The sequence below is a fragment of the Cryptomeria japonica genome, chromosome 11 (assembly GCF_030272615.1).
Source record: "Cryptomeria japonica chromosome 11, Sugi_1.0, whole genome shotgun sequence".
NCBI classification, from domain to species: Eukaryota; Viridiplantae; Streptophyta; class Pinopsida; order Cupressales; family Cupressaceae; genus Cryptomeria; species Cryptomeria japonica.
Window position 1 is genome coordinate 135,036,477 of NC_081415.1, and position 16,782 is coordinate 135,053,258.

General features: G+C 37.8%; 1 protein-coding gene across 1 annotated transcript in view; it reads right to left on the reverse strand.

Annotated features, from left to right (window-relative positions):
- Positions 1 to 16,782, reverse strand: part of LOC131032646 (monodehydroascorbate reductase 2, peroxisomal) — a 51,446-nt gene that overhangs the window by 19,267 nt on the left and 15,397 nt on the right. The window contains exon 3 of the mRNA XM_057963671.2: positions 1,998 to 2,078. Coding sequence (XP_057819654.1) covers positions 1,998 to 2,078 — 81 coding nt within the window. The remainder of the gene's footprint in view (positions 1 to 1,997; positions 2,079 to 16,782) is intronic.

Below are 16,782 nucleotides of genomic sequence, written 5' to 3' on the forward strand. Positions count from 1 at the left end.
ATAGTGGAAACTTGTTTTTTCCCTATAAATCTATTTGGTGGAATCTACAGTATAGTGACAAGTCTTTGGCTCTTACAAGTGGTTGTTCAGCCAAAATTTGGCATCTTAAAGGAGTTCAATGTTTTGACCAGATTACGGGAGCTCTATGAGCTATCCCTTGAGATAATCTCAAAAAATGCTAAAGGAACATATTCTGTGTTGCTTAGCACTTTTGGAGATGGTCCTCCACGACTTGCAGCATGATAGATAGAAATGGTTTGATAAAATTAGATGGAAAGGTGGTACCAATTTGATTAAGGCCAGTTCCAAATATGTTTATTGCCTGCTCTCATACACGAGGTAGTTTCCAATAAACTTAACAATACTTGGGACTGACACCCTAATGTGTGGTCTAAAACATTCAAATGTAATTGATTGTACACATTAATCCTTAAAAAAATCTTTTGCAGATGGTTGTTCTTACATAATAAGTTAGCTGTTGGCTCTGTCTGCTTTCCTTCTTGTTGCTAATCAATGTTCTGTCTGTGGAAATCTTGAGTCTGTCAAGCACCTATTTTTCAACTGCCCCTTTGCTCTATTGGTCGAGAATGTCTTTCCATTGCCTTGGATTAGGTTTCATGTAAAAAGGTATATCAGTCTGTTCGCCATTCTGTTTGATTCTTTTTCATGTACTGTTAAAAATAAGTTTATATCTAGACATGTAATGTCTTCTAAAAATATTCGGTACAAATGGATTGCTAGAAGTAAGGATTTGCTTCAAGATGACAGAAAGAGGGCTCATTGGCTTCTTCTGAGAAGTCAACACTTTCTATGGATTTGTTATAGGCTAGCCTACAGGTTGAAGAGGATGTGATTGACATTAAAAAAAATTGTCACTAATGTGATCCTGTTCCTTCTCTTTCTGAGCATAACAATGAAAAGGATATCATGCAAAGCTGGGTTGTAGATGTTCAAAATGTAAACCATGGCCTGGATGCATAGCACCTACAAGATGTTCACACAGATGAGATGAGTATTCCTACCAGTTTTACCTAAGTAGGAGCTTCTCCTATTGTTATTCCAGCTGGTTCTTCCTCTGAGGGTCAACATGAATTCAGTTCTTCATATCCTAGTCTCTTTTAGGCAGTACCCAGACCAGTGGCTGCAGATGTGTGGAACACACAACCATTCAACAGAAGGATCAGCTAACAGTGACACTGGAGTTGCTGGAAAAGAAAATCACTTCTGAGATTAAAAACAAAAAGATTGATTAGCTGTTGGTTTTTTATATCGAGTTTTCTATGATATATGGACCATATTTTTTGGATCTTTGGAGCAGTCTACATTGATCTGGTATGATGTATGTGGTCCGAAATGCATTGTATTTTGATACTGCTCTGAGGACTAGGTCTCATACTTTGATGACCTTGACATAGCTGGTTTGATTGGGGCTTGATACTTGAGAATTTTTGAGTTTTTGTCCAGTCGACTTTGCATAAATGATCCTCAAGTGAGCCATATTTGTAATTTTTACTCAATATATTAAAAAACAAGAGAGCCAGCCTAATATCAAGGTTTAGCTACCAGAAAATTTCAGACTTCAAAAATTAAGGTCTCCATACACAAAGCGCAGCGTGCTCTGATGAGGAGACCCGAATAAGGAAATTAATGGTGAAAAAAGTGAGAATATAGGAAAATTTCCAAAAATGGTGCCTTGAGTGAAAGTAGAAAATGTAACCTAAACTTGGATACTTAAGAAAAATTTGTTGAAACCCACATTTAAAACATGATAGGAAATTGAATCTTCATGCAATTACAGAAAAAACCAAAAACCCTGATGTCACCGATACATACATAGCTTGTAAGTAGATAAGATGTGAACAAATTTACAATGCCAATTTTTATAATTCTCCCCAAAAATAACCTATCACTGGTACAGAAAAAAGAATGCAGCTTAGAGTGAAATATTTAATAATTCTTTGTACTTAAATATAAATATTACTGTTAAGAGTAGATACCATGTTCTTTATACCACTTTGGTGTCAACCTCTCCTCATTTGAGCCAACACATGTATGGAAATGTGGCAAACGAGCAGCATCTACATGTCAACCAAGTTATTTAGTACAAAGCAAAGGCTATAAATTTCCAGATCATTCAACAAATTTATTAAAAGGTAAAACGTTAACAGTTCATATGAAACAGCAAACAGTGCTATACAAAAAGAAAAATAACAGACAATTCTAAGATGCAATCTGGAAAAGAGAATTTCCAACAAACATGGATACAGAAGTGAATGTGATTTTTCGTGTCTGATTTTAAAGCACTTTTGTAATGTCCCCTTTTTAGCAATTATCTGGTGATTTGTCGTTAGCCCTTTTTGTCATGGTCCCGAGGGCTAACCAGGACTTTGCAGGGATCTGTGATGGTTTTGGCCTAGGAAAATTCAGTTTCGGGCCAAACGGAGTTGATTTGACAGGGTTTCCAGGAACTTACTATTTATAGTAAGTCTGTTTGGGCACAGTGTTGGGTGAATTTTTGGAGCAAATTTAGTTGACTTCATTTTGGTGCATTTATTTATTCACCTGGAATGCTTTTTAAATGGGGGAATTAATTATTCAGGCAAAAGTTTCTAAAGTTAAATTTAATTATTTAACTTAAGGGGTTATTTAATGCTGAAGCTAATGTGAAAAAAGAAATATTAAAAGTACCCCTTCCTTGTGGAGACATAAGAGGATAATAATATTTTATTCTACTTTTCATTTATCCCACATTGATAGTGCCTTGGGATGTGTGCCAAAAAGAAGTAATAAATATGAGCATTTAATGAGGATTCAGACATCTTGGGAATTGTGTTTTGGAAATTGTGAAGCTAATTTCTGGAGAAAATCTGGAAAGTCATCTTGGCATTTGGGGATGAAATTCCTCAGGTGTAACATTTCTCTTGCCTGTGAAAGACCAGGTTTGGAAGTCTTTAAAGATAAATTGATCATTAATGGTAGAATTTGAACTTTTCAGATTGGTTTAAAGACATTACAGGGCTCACTGAAAAGTGGTAAGAAGCTGTAACTTAGTACTGAGTTATGTGAATTTCTTTGGAGGTTTCAGTCGAAGGTTATTCTTGATTCAGGAGACCACAGAGTATTCCACAGCAAGTGTGGTATTGAACAGCAATGAATTCTGTATATTTAGTGAATACGTACAGGGACAGTGTGGACATAAGATGAAATATCAAGTTTGATAAGTTGGTAGAAAGTTAAGACAGCTCGAACCCATCATTCTGTGAACAGTATTCAAGTTATCTTGTTGGGCGTGATTGACTTACTGCTGGACGATTAAATCTGGACCAGCTGGGCATAGAGAAAGGTGATATACAGGGAAACTACGTTTTTACAGTATTCAGGCCAGACGTTAAGTACATTCAGTTACTCTTACAAAACCTTTGTGTCTGTTGGGCGTGGAAAGGAGTATATGTTGGACACGGTCTCCATCATTGGCTGGGCGTCACCCTTGCAGCTGCCGTAGCACTCTTGACTGAGCGATTACTGCTGAAGCTAGGCGTAGAACTTTGGCTGAGCGATACATCTGCAGCTGGGCGTAGAACTTAAGACTGGGCGTTGGCTATTGAAACTGGGCGTAGAACCTTGGCTGGGCGTGATTAAGTGATTGCAGCTGCTGACTGGATGGCATCACAGTGTACTATTATGGTTGCAGAGTTTTTAAGATCCAGGTTCCATATGTTCGAAATTATATCTTGGTATTAGATTTCAAAAATATTGTGAACTCTTTGAAGTTTGATTTGTAATGAACGAGTGACAGTAATTCTGGAAAGTATAACAGAGGTTAAGTTTCAAATTAAAGTTATCAGTTTGAATGTTGAATGGAAGTATTATGATTGTCATGTAACCCTTGAATGTGAACATTTTAAACAAAAACAAACAATTACAACACACCAGGTTTCAGCTAAACAAAAATCAGACCTTGATCAATAGACAACCAATTGTTTGACAAAATACCTTCAGCTAGATTGTTAAGGGAAATTGGCAAATAGGGCAGTCTGTTACAATTTCCTATAACATACAACTTACAAATTTAAACAACCTATTTATTTATCTCTAACATGTTTTGTTTGTGCCCATAATTTTTAAGACTTTTGGCCAATATTCCTGTCTAATACAGTTTATAAAGTTATCTATAAGGTAATGGTTAACAGGTTGAAAGAGACCCCCTCAAGATCATTGCATAGGAGCAAGGTAACTTTTTCAGAGGTTGTCAACTTCCATATTGTATCACTATAACTTATTAGATTATTCATTCTCTCTCAGCAAGAGGAATGAAAGGGTTGCTTTAAAATTTGGCATCTCCAAGGCCTGTAATTAGGTGAGATGGAATTTCATGGGTATGATTCTTTAGAAATTTGGTTTCTCTAAGCCTTGGAGAGAGTGGGTTAATTATAGCTATTCTACTCCAATTTTGTTTCTCATCAATGGAAGCCCTAAGGATTCCTCTAAAACCTTGCAGGGCATGATGCAAGGGGATCTAATTTCCCCCCTTTCGGAATATTTGTCATTGATGTCAAAGGCTTGTTGAGTGTGCTAAGTTGCTGTTTGTGATTTTTGGTTGAGCTCCCTGTATGCCTGGTTGAGCAGCTTGAGCTGCTTGGTTACCTGCTTGAGGTGTTTGTATGCTTGAGTGTTGGTTGAGCAGGCTGTGTGAGTGCCTACTTGTCACTTTTGTCAGCCGCTGCATGCCATGTCAGCTTTGAATAGTCAAAAGAATCAATTTTTTAGTGGAATCGTATTTTATTTTCTGTATGGCTTCAGATTTTGGTGCGGAGGCTTTTCTTGGAGAATTTTTTTTGTGTATCCTATTTTTAGCTAACAGCTGCATAACTCCACCGCTGACCTTCCTTTTGGCTGATAAAGGGAATCGTGGCTTTTTACTTCACAATTATTATATCCTTTGTAACGTAAGGTGCCAATTTTTTAGCGCAGGTTTTTATCAAGTTAGGCGAATATTTTTTTTAAATGATTAGGAGGTCGTGCAAAGTAATATGGATGGTGCATGGATGGCTTTTATTTTCTTTCGGGACCAATCTGAAGTTTTCGGCAGATTTGTTTTTGAATTTGTGGCTGCTGAGTATGCAGCGTGTCTTTATTAGTAATATCATGGAGTTTGTGGTCAATGATGGCGTGGTATTACTGCAGCGACTCCTCAAAGTTTAATAACAGAGAGTCATTATTGACTATTACGGGATGCTGTCGTGGGTGTCGGAGTGCAGTTGAAGACATTTTCCTCTTACAAAGAAATACGAACTGAATGCTGAAATAGTAGCTAGCTCGGATACCTATCTAATGTATTTTAATGTTGTCAATGACAATTAAAATACACATGTATTATCTATTATGTAAATCAAATTTTGGGCTGGACCCAATCATGTAGCATGGAGAAAATTAATTGTAGCTTGTCACATGGTGACACTAAATTGTTGCTTTGGGCTGGACCCAAACATATGTAACGTGTAGGCAATAAATATAACTTAGGGCTGGGCCCAAACTCATGTAATGTGGTGACAATAAATGGAAATAAATAAATTATCTAATGCAAGCCGACTTGAGGGTTGACGCCAAAGATGGGATATAAATCTAACAAGCAAATGAAGTCATGACATATATTCATCTCATGCAAAAGGTTATCTACTCTTCAAGCAGCGATCTCTCCTTCACTCATGCGAAATTATACAAGCCTATTGTGCGAACTCATCAAGGTTGATTGTGTGTGGTGAAGTTGTCAAAGATCCTCATGTGAACACATCTGCTGCTGATCCTCGCTATTCGCTGTTGATAAAGGCTGCATTCAAGTGGTCAAAGATCCTCATGTGAACTTGATAAGGACTCCTACTGTGCGCATCTGATCTTAGACATCTGCTGCTGATCCTCCTTGCTATTCGCTGTCGACAAGGGCTGCAGTCTTCTTTGATATATTGAACAGCAATCTGAGATAAGTGTATAGCCTTGTAATTGCCTGCATTTGAGATAATACATGTTGTATTTTGAGGCTGGGTTTTTCACCTCCAAGAGGGAGGTTTTCCCAGGGTATTTGTGTCTTTTGTCTTGTGTTTTATTACTGTTACTATTCATTCACAGTCTGATTATAATCTAATTGCTTAAATTAATTATTACTGTTACTATTCATTCACGGTCTGATTATAATCTAATTGCTTAAATTAACATCTGATTGCCTAAAATTAACATGGTATCAGAGCTTTAGGTTCATTCTAAATAATCAGATTATTAGTTGTCCTTCACTTTCAGTTTGTTGTTAGTTTTGCAAGATGGTTACATGTCTGAAAGTAGAGGACGGACTTGAAGGTGCCCTAAATTTTACATCATGGAAGGTCCGTTACAGTTTGTGAAAGATAAGGATCTGACTAAGCCTTTGGATCTGGATAAGCTAAAGCAATTCAAGAAGTCTACCGTGAATCAGAAAGTTCAACAGCAATGTCTGCTTGACAAATTGAAGGCATTGATGGGACGATAGCAAGAATAAGATTTCAGGTGATCTCATTCCTCTATTCTCAATTGTAGGGTCCCACTTGGTTGGAGATTTGTATCTGATTACCTTATTGTTATTAGTGTCTTATCTAGTGCACAAGGTTCTCTTGCTTGTAAACTACTTCATCTGAGGATGTTTTCATATGTCGGTTTGTGCACTTGTTTTCAAATCTTAGTATTGCCTAACTTTCTTCCTAAGGTTTGGAACAATCACCCTAGTTTGAGCCTTGTTCTTGTGTTAAGAATTTGTTCTAATCCAGTTTGAATTATTGAAGTTGGTTACGCCCTACTCTCTATTTTTAAGTATGTTTATCTCTCAACCTATTTGATGTGGTTTGCTATGAATATGTAATGATCCGAATTGATGAATTGATCTAAATACATCCTTGGCACTTAAGACTTCAGCATGTGTATTCAGATATAAATCTAGGAGTATTATGATGGATATAACAGCAAGCACAAATAGGAAGATGAATAAATTTATAGGAGATTCAGAATCATAGAACCTTAGTCATTGGTGTGATAGACATCCTACTTAATATCTATGCCCAATTTTGACCTTACTATCTTCATATTATGATCTGATCCTTTATGATACTTGCTACATAGTTCTGATGCAGTGTATTCTATCTAAGTCTTGAAATGCTCAATAGTCTTGCAGCTCTGGAATTATATACTCTTATGGTGCGTCTCTTGATTTGCATCAAATCTCTTAACATCATATGGACTGCATTTTCTGTTCTGTTTTATGGTTGGATAAGGTTGTCATGTAGGGTCGTGACTGTGTAACACTTGGTTCTCTTCAACTCTTCATAATAGGCTCTCATGTCCTTTTTTATGTTGTTATTATAACCTTGCTCTGCTCCTCTTGTGTAGAGAATTGCCTTTAGCTCTAATGCATTTTCTGTCATGGCTTTCATCATCCTCACATAATATTCATTGTGACATTATCTCTTCAATTTAAGCATACTACCTATTACATTCCTTGAAGTAAGTATTATCTTGATGATGAAACCGAAGATGAATGAGGTGTCTAACTTATTGAAGTTGCCTTTTGATCATACGGTTGTGCTCAACTACAATGTGTATCCTTTTGAGTGGTTGATACTCATATCTGATTTTACGCATTGGCTGGAAAGACAATTTGGCTTATATACCTTGCTTATGGATTTTGTAAAATGTTTTCTGAAGTCATACACTTCCTTAGTTTTTTGATATAGCTGACTCTCTATTATTCAACTATGGAAACAATTTTAGAGTGTTGTGTACGTTTACACTATGGTTGAAGTTGATCATAGACTGGCAATATCCTTTTGAGCAATCTTGGCATATATTGTCAATGGTGGAAGTCTAGATAAGTTACTTTACATGTTAATTCATTCTATTGGGATATTTAATCATGTTGATGCTTCTCTTCAAGAGTTTCTTGAATTACCATGCCTTCAAGCTTAAGAGGGAGCTCGGTTTCTTCACTTGAAGGTATGCCTTGATCATAATGATTGTGCTATGGGTCCATTTCGTAAAAGTGAAGTAAGGAAAAGATTGGAACTTCTCATCTTTGATTTATGGCTGCCTTCCTTGACTGATTCTTATATTCTGCAATCTTCATGAGACTTGATTACAACAATTTTATATTAAGAATTAGGAGGGAGTTCCATATGGAAGTTTTTTTCTTTTGAAAATATGAAGCTAGATGTGTAGCTCATAGTTAGAAGGAAACATTTGCTCTTGCTGCTAGCTATACTAATATTAGAACCTCTATAGCTAATGTTGCAGGTTAGAAGTTAGATATAAAGACTTTTTTGTTAATGTTGTCTATATTGAATAACTAGAAGGTTATGAGAATCAAGATAGAGAATCTCATGTGTGCAGATTAAACAAAAACTTTTTACGACCTCAAGCAAACTTCTTGAGCTTGGTATGAGAATATTGTCAAGTATTTGATTAGTTTAGGATCTTGCAAGAATGATGCTGATTCTAATCTTCACTTTAAAAGTATTCAATAGTGAACTACTAATTCTGTTTCTTATATATATATATATATATATATGTGTGAATGATTTATTTCTAACTGTTGGAGATAGTTTCATCATTAGATATAAAAAAGAATTAGCCACTGGATTTGGAATGAAGGATCTAGGCCTAATGCATTATTGTCTAGGACTAGAAGTATGGCAAAGATCTTATCCTTAGTCAAGAAAATATGTCATTGATATGATGGATTGTAGATCTATGTCTACTCCTATGGAAACTAACTTAAAGAAGTTGAGTATTTCTGCAGCTAAGTCTGATTTTGCAGATCCCTCAGAGTATGGCCAGTTGATTGAATTCTTGATGTATCTAGTTAACACTAGACCACATATTTGCTATGGAGTGAGTGCACTTAGCCAATTCATGAACCAGCCAAAGCATGTTCACTTGGTGGCAGCCAATCACATCCTGAGATACTCGCGTGGAATAGTTGGCTATGGGCCGAAGTATCCAATCAACATAGTGATCAATTTGGAAGGCTACTCTAATTCTGATTGGGCTAGAAGTGTTATTTACAGGAAAAGCACTTCAGGAATTTGTTTCAGCTTGGGTTCCGCTATGATCTCTTGGGTCAATAGGAAACAGTCCTCAAGTTGAATACATTGCTTCAAGTGTGGCAACTAGAGAAGCAGTTTGACTTCGCAAACTTCTTGCTGGGTTGTTTGGACAACCTTGGGAATCCACTATTATTTATTGTGATAATCAGAGTTGTATTAAAAATGTCTAATAATCCCATTTTTCATGACAGGTCAAAACACGTGGAAACTCATTATCACTATGTTCGTGGTATGGCACAAAGAGGTGCCATCCAGCTGAAATATATCAGCACTGTTGAACAAGTTTCAGATGTTCTCACCAAGCCTCTAGCTCGAGTGAAGTTTGAGTACTTCAAAGAGAAGCTTGGAGTCGTGGAGAACACAGCATGGATTGAGAGGGAGTCTCGATCTTAGTGATGCAATTTAGACTGCATCTTCCACCCTCTGCAGGCAATGCAAGGTGACATTGTATTCTTCTCTAGGAGAAGGCTAAGGTGTAAGACCTCTTACACCCTCTACGGGCAATGCAAGGTGACATTGTATTCTTCTCTTGGAGAAGGCTGAGGTGTAAGACCTCTTCCATGCTCTGCGGGCAATGCAAGGTGACAGTATATCCTTCTTTGAGAGAAGGCTGAGGTGTAAGACCTCTTCCACCCTCTGCGGGCAATGCAAGGTGGATCCATCCTCTGCGGGCAATACAAGATGGACATCATGAAATGAGTTCATGATATTTATGTGTTTTATTGCAGGTATGCTCTATGAAGCTTATACATTCATTCTTGCGGGCAATGCAAGATGAAAGTCATGAATGGATCATGACAAGTGGCAAATATCCTCCATAGCTAAGAGGGAGTGTTGATATAGTAGCTAGCTCGGATACCTATCTATTGTATTTTAATGTTGTCAATGACAACTAAAATACACATGTATTATCTATTATGTAAATCGAATTTTGGGCTGGACCCAATCATGTAGCGTGGAGAAAATTAATTGTAACTTGTAACGTGGTGACACTAAATTGTTGCTTTGGGCTAGACCCAAACATATGTAACGTGTAGGCAATAAATGGAACTTAGGGCTGGGCCCAAACTCATGTAACATGGTGACAATAAATGGAAATAAATAAATTATCTAATGCAAGCCAACTTGAGGGTTGACGCCAAAGATGAGATATAAATCTAACAAGCAAATGAAGTCATAACATATATTCATCTCATGCAAAAGGTTATCTACTCTTCAAGCAGCGATCTCTCCTTCACTCATGCGAAATTATACAAGCCTATTGTGCGAACTCATCGAGGTTGATTGTGTGTGGCAAAGTTGTCAAAGATCCTCATGTGAACACATCTGCTGCTGATCCTCCTTGCTATTCGCTGTTGATAAGGGCTGCATTCAAGTGGTCAAAGATCCTCATGTGAACTTGATAAGGACTCCTACTGTGTGCATCTGATCTTAGACATCTGTTGCTAATCCTCCTTGCTATTCGCTGTTGATAAGGGCTGCAGTCTTCTTTGATATATTGAACAGCGATCTGAGATAGGTGTATAGCCTTGTAATTGCCTACATTTGAGATAATACATGTTGCATTTTGAGGCTGGGTTTTTCACCTCCAAGAGGGAGGTTTTCCCAGGGTATTTGTGTCTTTGTCTTGTGTTTTATTACTGTTACTATTCATTCACAGTCTGATTATAATCTAATTGCTTAAATTAACATCTGATTGCCTAAAATTAACACTGAAAAATATTCAAGTTGTGTGGTGTTAAAAGGAAGAGATTTGATCACTGAATGTTCTTTTTTGGTTGTGGTGTTGAAATAATAACCTGTGCAAACATATCATGGAAATAAATTTTTTTGCCTTTTTGCTGGAAGTGGCGAGATACGATTTGGAGAATTTTTTTTCAAAAAGTGTTGTTTGAATTAAAAGGGTGTAGCCGTGTATGTATCCTTTGAATTGTTTTGAGGTGGATTGAGTCATTCCACTCTTAAAGACTGCAATCCAGTGCTGTATCTTTGATTCTGAGCGTTCCTTTTGATGTATGAAGTCTTGAGCAGATTGCAAGAAGACTAGCAAAAGGCAGTTTGGAAGTCAGATATATCTTAATGTGCTTCAGGAATGCTGTTTGCTGTTTCTGTGTGCTGCTATCTCTTGCTGCTATCTCTTGTTTGAGATGCTACAGAGTGAAATATAAGCTTTTATCATTACAGAAATCACTGAGTTAATACAATATGGAACTGTCCAGTAGTGCTGTGCTGAGCATGTGAATGCATTGGCATGTGTTGGGACGTAATTTCAAATTTCAGTGATTAACAATTCTGTGTTTTTCTTTGGAGATTGAAAAGATTGAAAATCAGACTTTTGATGCTTTGAATCTGAGAATATTATCTCTGAAAGACTGTCATAAAATCTTGAGGTTGGTGCCTCCTTGATGGAGTAGGTGCTTCGTCATTGTTGATCAAGCTATTTGGAGAGTTGGTGCTCTCAAAAAAAAATTTTGTTATCAAGGTCTCATGTCCCCTCTCTAGCACTGCTGTAGCTCAGTAAACAACTCGCTAAGTGTAAGTTTTCCTCCAACACTTAGTCGATTTTAGTGAACAAAGAGGAGGTTGTTTTCAATAAGGTGGCGGGGTCCATGTTCACTTAAGTGAATCCTGATTTTCAGTCATGAGGATGGAGCCATTGCAATTCATTATCCAAACATTTGCTTTAGATTCCTTATGCTTTATGGAGGGGGAGCTAAATACATAATTGATGAATACTTTTAAGCAAAAGTATTATCACTGGAATTAATTAAGAAAGCCGCCTAATTTAAAGGAAGTAGAGTGGGCGTGGATTTTAGGTTTGATTGTCTTCTTAAGGTTGGAGAAGAGTTAAGGCAGATCATATTATTGATCATTCTGATTTTTATTATTTTTCTCTGCCTGCCCTTGGACGAAAACCCCATGATAACCAGCTTGGACGGCCACCCAAGATCTGCATGTTAGTGTAACTGCATGGGATCAGCATCCAGCATCCATTGAGGATCGCAATAGTTTAATCAGCCATGAAGTTCAGGGTTTAGGAAGTCTGCAACTCATTTCAGACTTCTAGAAGTCACCGAGTTCTCAAAGTTTCATGAAGATTTCAGGGATACAAACAGCTATCCGCGGACACTAAGTTTTGTGAGTGCTTTTGAGAATATGTGATAAGGTGGAACATGTCTTCAGACAGCAAATTTCTTTATGGTTCTGTTTCTTTCATTTCCAGTTTATTTCCAGAAATCTGCAAATCAATAAAAATATATTTGTTGCATCTAGCGTAGAGTTTTTGTTTGTTTTTGCTTGTCAAAGGATAGTTCACAAGGTTGGTGCCCTTTGGGTTGGTGTCCATTTAAGTTATTGAAAGCTCATTGATGTTGTGGTTTTTTACCTGAAAGGGTTTTCCACAAGAAATCTTTGTGTTCATGTTTGCCAGTTATTTCTTTTGTGTTTCATTTGGTTTATTTCTGAGAATTGTTTTAGCAAAGGCTTTGGGTAGAACTTTGCTAGATAAGAGGGATATAAAAAACCGCAAAGGTTTGAAAATCTCAGCCATTGATGAAATTTGTAAGACATTTGCAGATTGTAGATAACACGGTGATGGTGACTAAGCCTACTCCCAGGGAATGTAATAGTATTTAAAAGATTATTTTTTATGACAATGTTTCAGATCAATTAATCATGAAAAGAAAATCTCAAAAATTCTTCCTAAATATGAGGATTAACAAACAAAGTTTTCTTTCCCAGATCTTGAGTTGTGAGATAGCCCGGCTCCTTGATACCTCTTAAGTGATCTCACTCTTCATAGGTAAGGTCAGGAGTAGCTTTTTGTTCTACCTTGTGAAGAGAATTAGGAGAAATTGTTAGAAAGGAAAATGGTTTTCTTTTGTAGGTCATCTAACCCTCCTCAAGTTTGTTCTTTAAGTGATTCCCCACTATCATTTAATGCTTCTTGTGCCAGGGATTGAGTGAGCAGAGGAAGTTTCCATTAGTTGCTTGGGATAGGATTTGCTCCCCCATTTAGTCGCAAGGAGCAAGCGTAAGGAATTGTGAAACAGCCAATACAACATTGAGCACCAAGTTGGTATGGAGGTTTTACATGGGAGCAAAATAATACTTAAAAGGTGAAGACCCTAAAATAAAGTCTTTACTACCCCAATTCTTCTAGAAGGATTTGAGATTTAGAATAACATTAGTTTAGCTAGACTCCTAATTCATTGAGTGTCTTTTTGGGTAATCTGTGATGGGAGAGAGATTGACTTTGTCACCTCCTTTCTCAATAAGTGGAACCAAATGAGATCTAATTTAGAGGTACTTATGCCTGGAGCCTTGAGGCTAAGGATTACTGGATTACAAAAAACAATGGTTAATATTATGTTCACAGATGGAAGGATTTGGGACTCAAATGTGATCAAATAAGCCCCGCTATGCTTGAGCTTCAACACATCCCGTATAACCCAGAGTTGCTTGGAGAGAGATTTGAATAGTCTATGATAGAATTTTAATTGGTATAGAGGATTATATTTTTAAGAAGGGTTAGCTTTCACAAGTTGACAAGGCTCTGAAAGCTTATAATTTTGAAGTTTGAAAAAAAGTATGGGCAACTAAAGCTTGGAAAAAGATGCGTTTATCTCTTCAGCTGGCAATTCTCAAAAGGATCCTCATGGGAGATCCGTTAAAGAAGAAAGGTTTCCCAAGACCTCCAAGATGTGTGAATTGTCATTGGGAAGATGCAGATGTTCATCATCTTGTGGTTTTACACAAGAGGTTTGATGAAGCATTCTGAGATCGTATGGCATGAATTGTGTCTTTCATTCTCTCTTTTATGAGCACATTGCTAGCTGGAAATGAAAGCGCAATTGGAAATACTGAACATACTACATGCGATGACTCCTACAATGATTTGTCGGTACTTGTGGATTAAGAGGAAATGGGAGGATCTTTCAAAATGAAGAAAGCAATGGTTGATTGGTCCATGGATTGAAAGAAATAGGAGGATAGTTTGCAATGAAACAAGAAATATGGATAAATTCTATGTGAATGTGATGAGAGCTATAAATGTGATTACGTCCATTCCATAGTGTTGAGAGTTGGGCTAAACAAAAACTTGGCAAGCCAATTTTTTACTAAACTTGGACTCAATGCCAAACCTTGGTGAAGACTCGGCAAAACTTAGCAAAATTAAAAACCCATTGAAAAACAGCAAAATTTAAGGAACTTTTTTACTAAATTGCGTCTCATAACAAAACAACTTCAAATCTCATAGTAGCATTACTATAAGGGGGCTGCACTCCGCAATCCGCCTTCAACAGGGACTTTACAACTCGACTTGTCCCAGTGAGTTTACAAGGAGTTTGTAATTCTGACTACGCCTCACAAAAATTCGCACCACAAAAAGAATATGCACGGCTTAAAGATTAACACGCACAAAGCAAACTAACTATGAATTCAACTTAGCATAAAACTAAAGAAACGCACTGAAAGAATCTTAACGCACAAAATTTAGGACAAGAAGTTCATTATCCATTATCTAAACACTAAGAATTACAATGCAACTTCCAGAAAAGCATGGCAGGTCAGACTCCGCCGAAAATGCCTACCAGCACAAGAAAATTTATACAATACTATTCCCCCATGGCAGCGTCAAGCCTTGCCTACAATTCTCATGCAGCAAGTCACTCGACTTGAAAACCCAAGATCCCGCACTCAAGAATTTGCACCAAAATTATTACAAGCACTCAACCAAGCTTACGCTCAGAATTCACTCTCACCACTTAGCACAATCTGCACAACTCAATTTATCCAACTTGTGCCTCTAGAAAGAAAAGAAGCACTCGACTTAAAGAATTTGCACCCCGTAAGCCAGCAAACACAATTCACATCGCACGGCTAAGAAGGATCGGGCACACACGGATTGATGCAAGTCGGATTGCAATCGGGTGGTTGAGAACTTGACTCAGCGCATAGAAGTTGGCTCCAATAGGAATCCGCCTTCCCCGCGTCGGCTAGGATCTTGCCACCTTCTTGCCCAGCACCGCTCTGCATTTCCTGGGGGTTGGTCAATGCAAGAAGAACATTCTTTCATCCTCAGTGACAAAGATTTCAAACTTAGCTCACTTCGACAACATTATCCATCTAGTCGAGACTCAGATGAATTTGGGTTGTTGCGCACCCAAGATCCACCTTCAGCAAGATCAGCCTCAAGTCGGACTGATTTCAGACTTTCTCAGACTAAATTCAGACTAAGTCGAGCCAGTTTGGTCAGGTCGAACTTTCAAGCTCAACAGTGAATGTTCAGGAGGCGTTTCAAACCAACATACCCCCTTATATTGTCCCCCACCTAAAATAGGTGACACCCTCGACGTCGATGCTCCATCTTCACTCCACGCAAAGACTTCTTAACACTGAGGTGTGGTGCAACACCTTACTCAGGTCAAGCAGAGCCCCTTTTAGGAATTCCAAAACTTTCTCCTGATGACGCCACAAAGACTCGGCACGCTCCCAAGTCGCTTCATCTTTTCGCTTGTCCTTCCACCAAGCCAAGAACTCTTTATAAGCTTTCACTCCATACCCGCAACTTCACATTGCCAAAACCTCCTCAATCTCCTTGTCAAGTTGGTCTACCACATTGGCAGGACCATGTGTAGGCACATTGCGGACAGAGTCCTCTAGATCAGCATAATGCAGCCTTGTTGTGACCATTTCACACATTGCCCCATTGCAAATGGGGACCCCTGCTTTTTTGCTTTCTAGGGTTTGTTTTCTAGGTCTTTTAGGGTTTTGTCCGTTAGCCTTTGCATTTTGAGTGTCGCCAAGGGGATCACATGGATAGCAAGTCCGGCTTGAGTGATGTCCTGATCCTGAAAATTGGCTAAGTCTGAAAGTCCTAATCCTAAAAATTGGCTAAGTCTGGAATGTCCTGATCCTGAAATTTGACTAAGTCTGGAAACTGAAAAACCTCAAAAAACTAGATTCTGCAATATAACTCCTGGAGGTCTGAAACCACTCTCAAACATCCTGAAAGTATATCTGGAATATAACTTAAAGTATAAGTCTTATACTTAAATGTTATATTCCATAAAAATTATCCTGATAGAGAGTTCAAAAAGTCAAATTTCGCTCCTGACCCTTCCTGACGGTCTAAAGCGGATTTCGCTCCTGACCCTCTCAGGGAGTCCAAAGCGAATCTCGCCCCTAACCCTTCCAGAGGGTCCAAGGTGAAAATCAACCTAGGACTCATTCCTAGCCTTATTTGACCAAATTTTGATTTGCAAAGCATTTTGTTTGGACTTTGGAATTGATTGAACACCTTGAAGAAAATGATGAATTTTGGCCAAGATTAGAAATTTCGCTCTTGACCCTTGCTGAGGGTCTAGAGCGAAATTCATTGTAGATTTCGTTTGCCAACTCGCTTGAATTTGAAACCTTGTTCCTGGCCTTGAAAATGATCTTACCTTGCCCTGTGAAGTGGTTTGAAACTAAAAGATTGAGCAATTTAGCCTAGATTGTAAATTTCGCTCCTGACCCTTGCTAAGGGTCTAGAGCGAAAATGTTGTTCAAGTTTATTTCTCGCTAATTTTGGCTAACTTGTTTTGTGCAGGGTTTCTCGGAGAGAAGATTGGACGTTACTGGATACATTTGAAAGTTTGAAAGTTTGAAAAATGGTGAA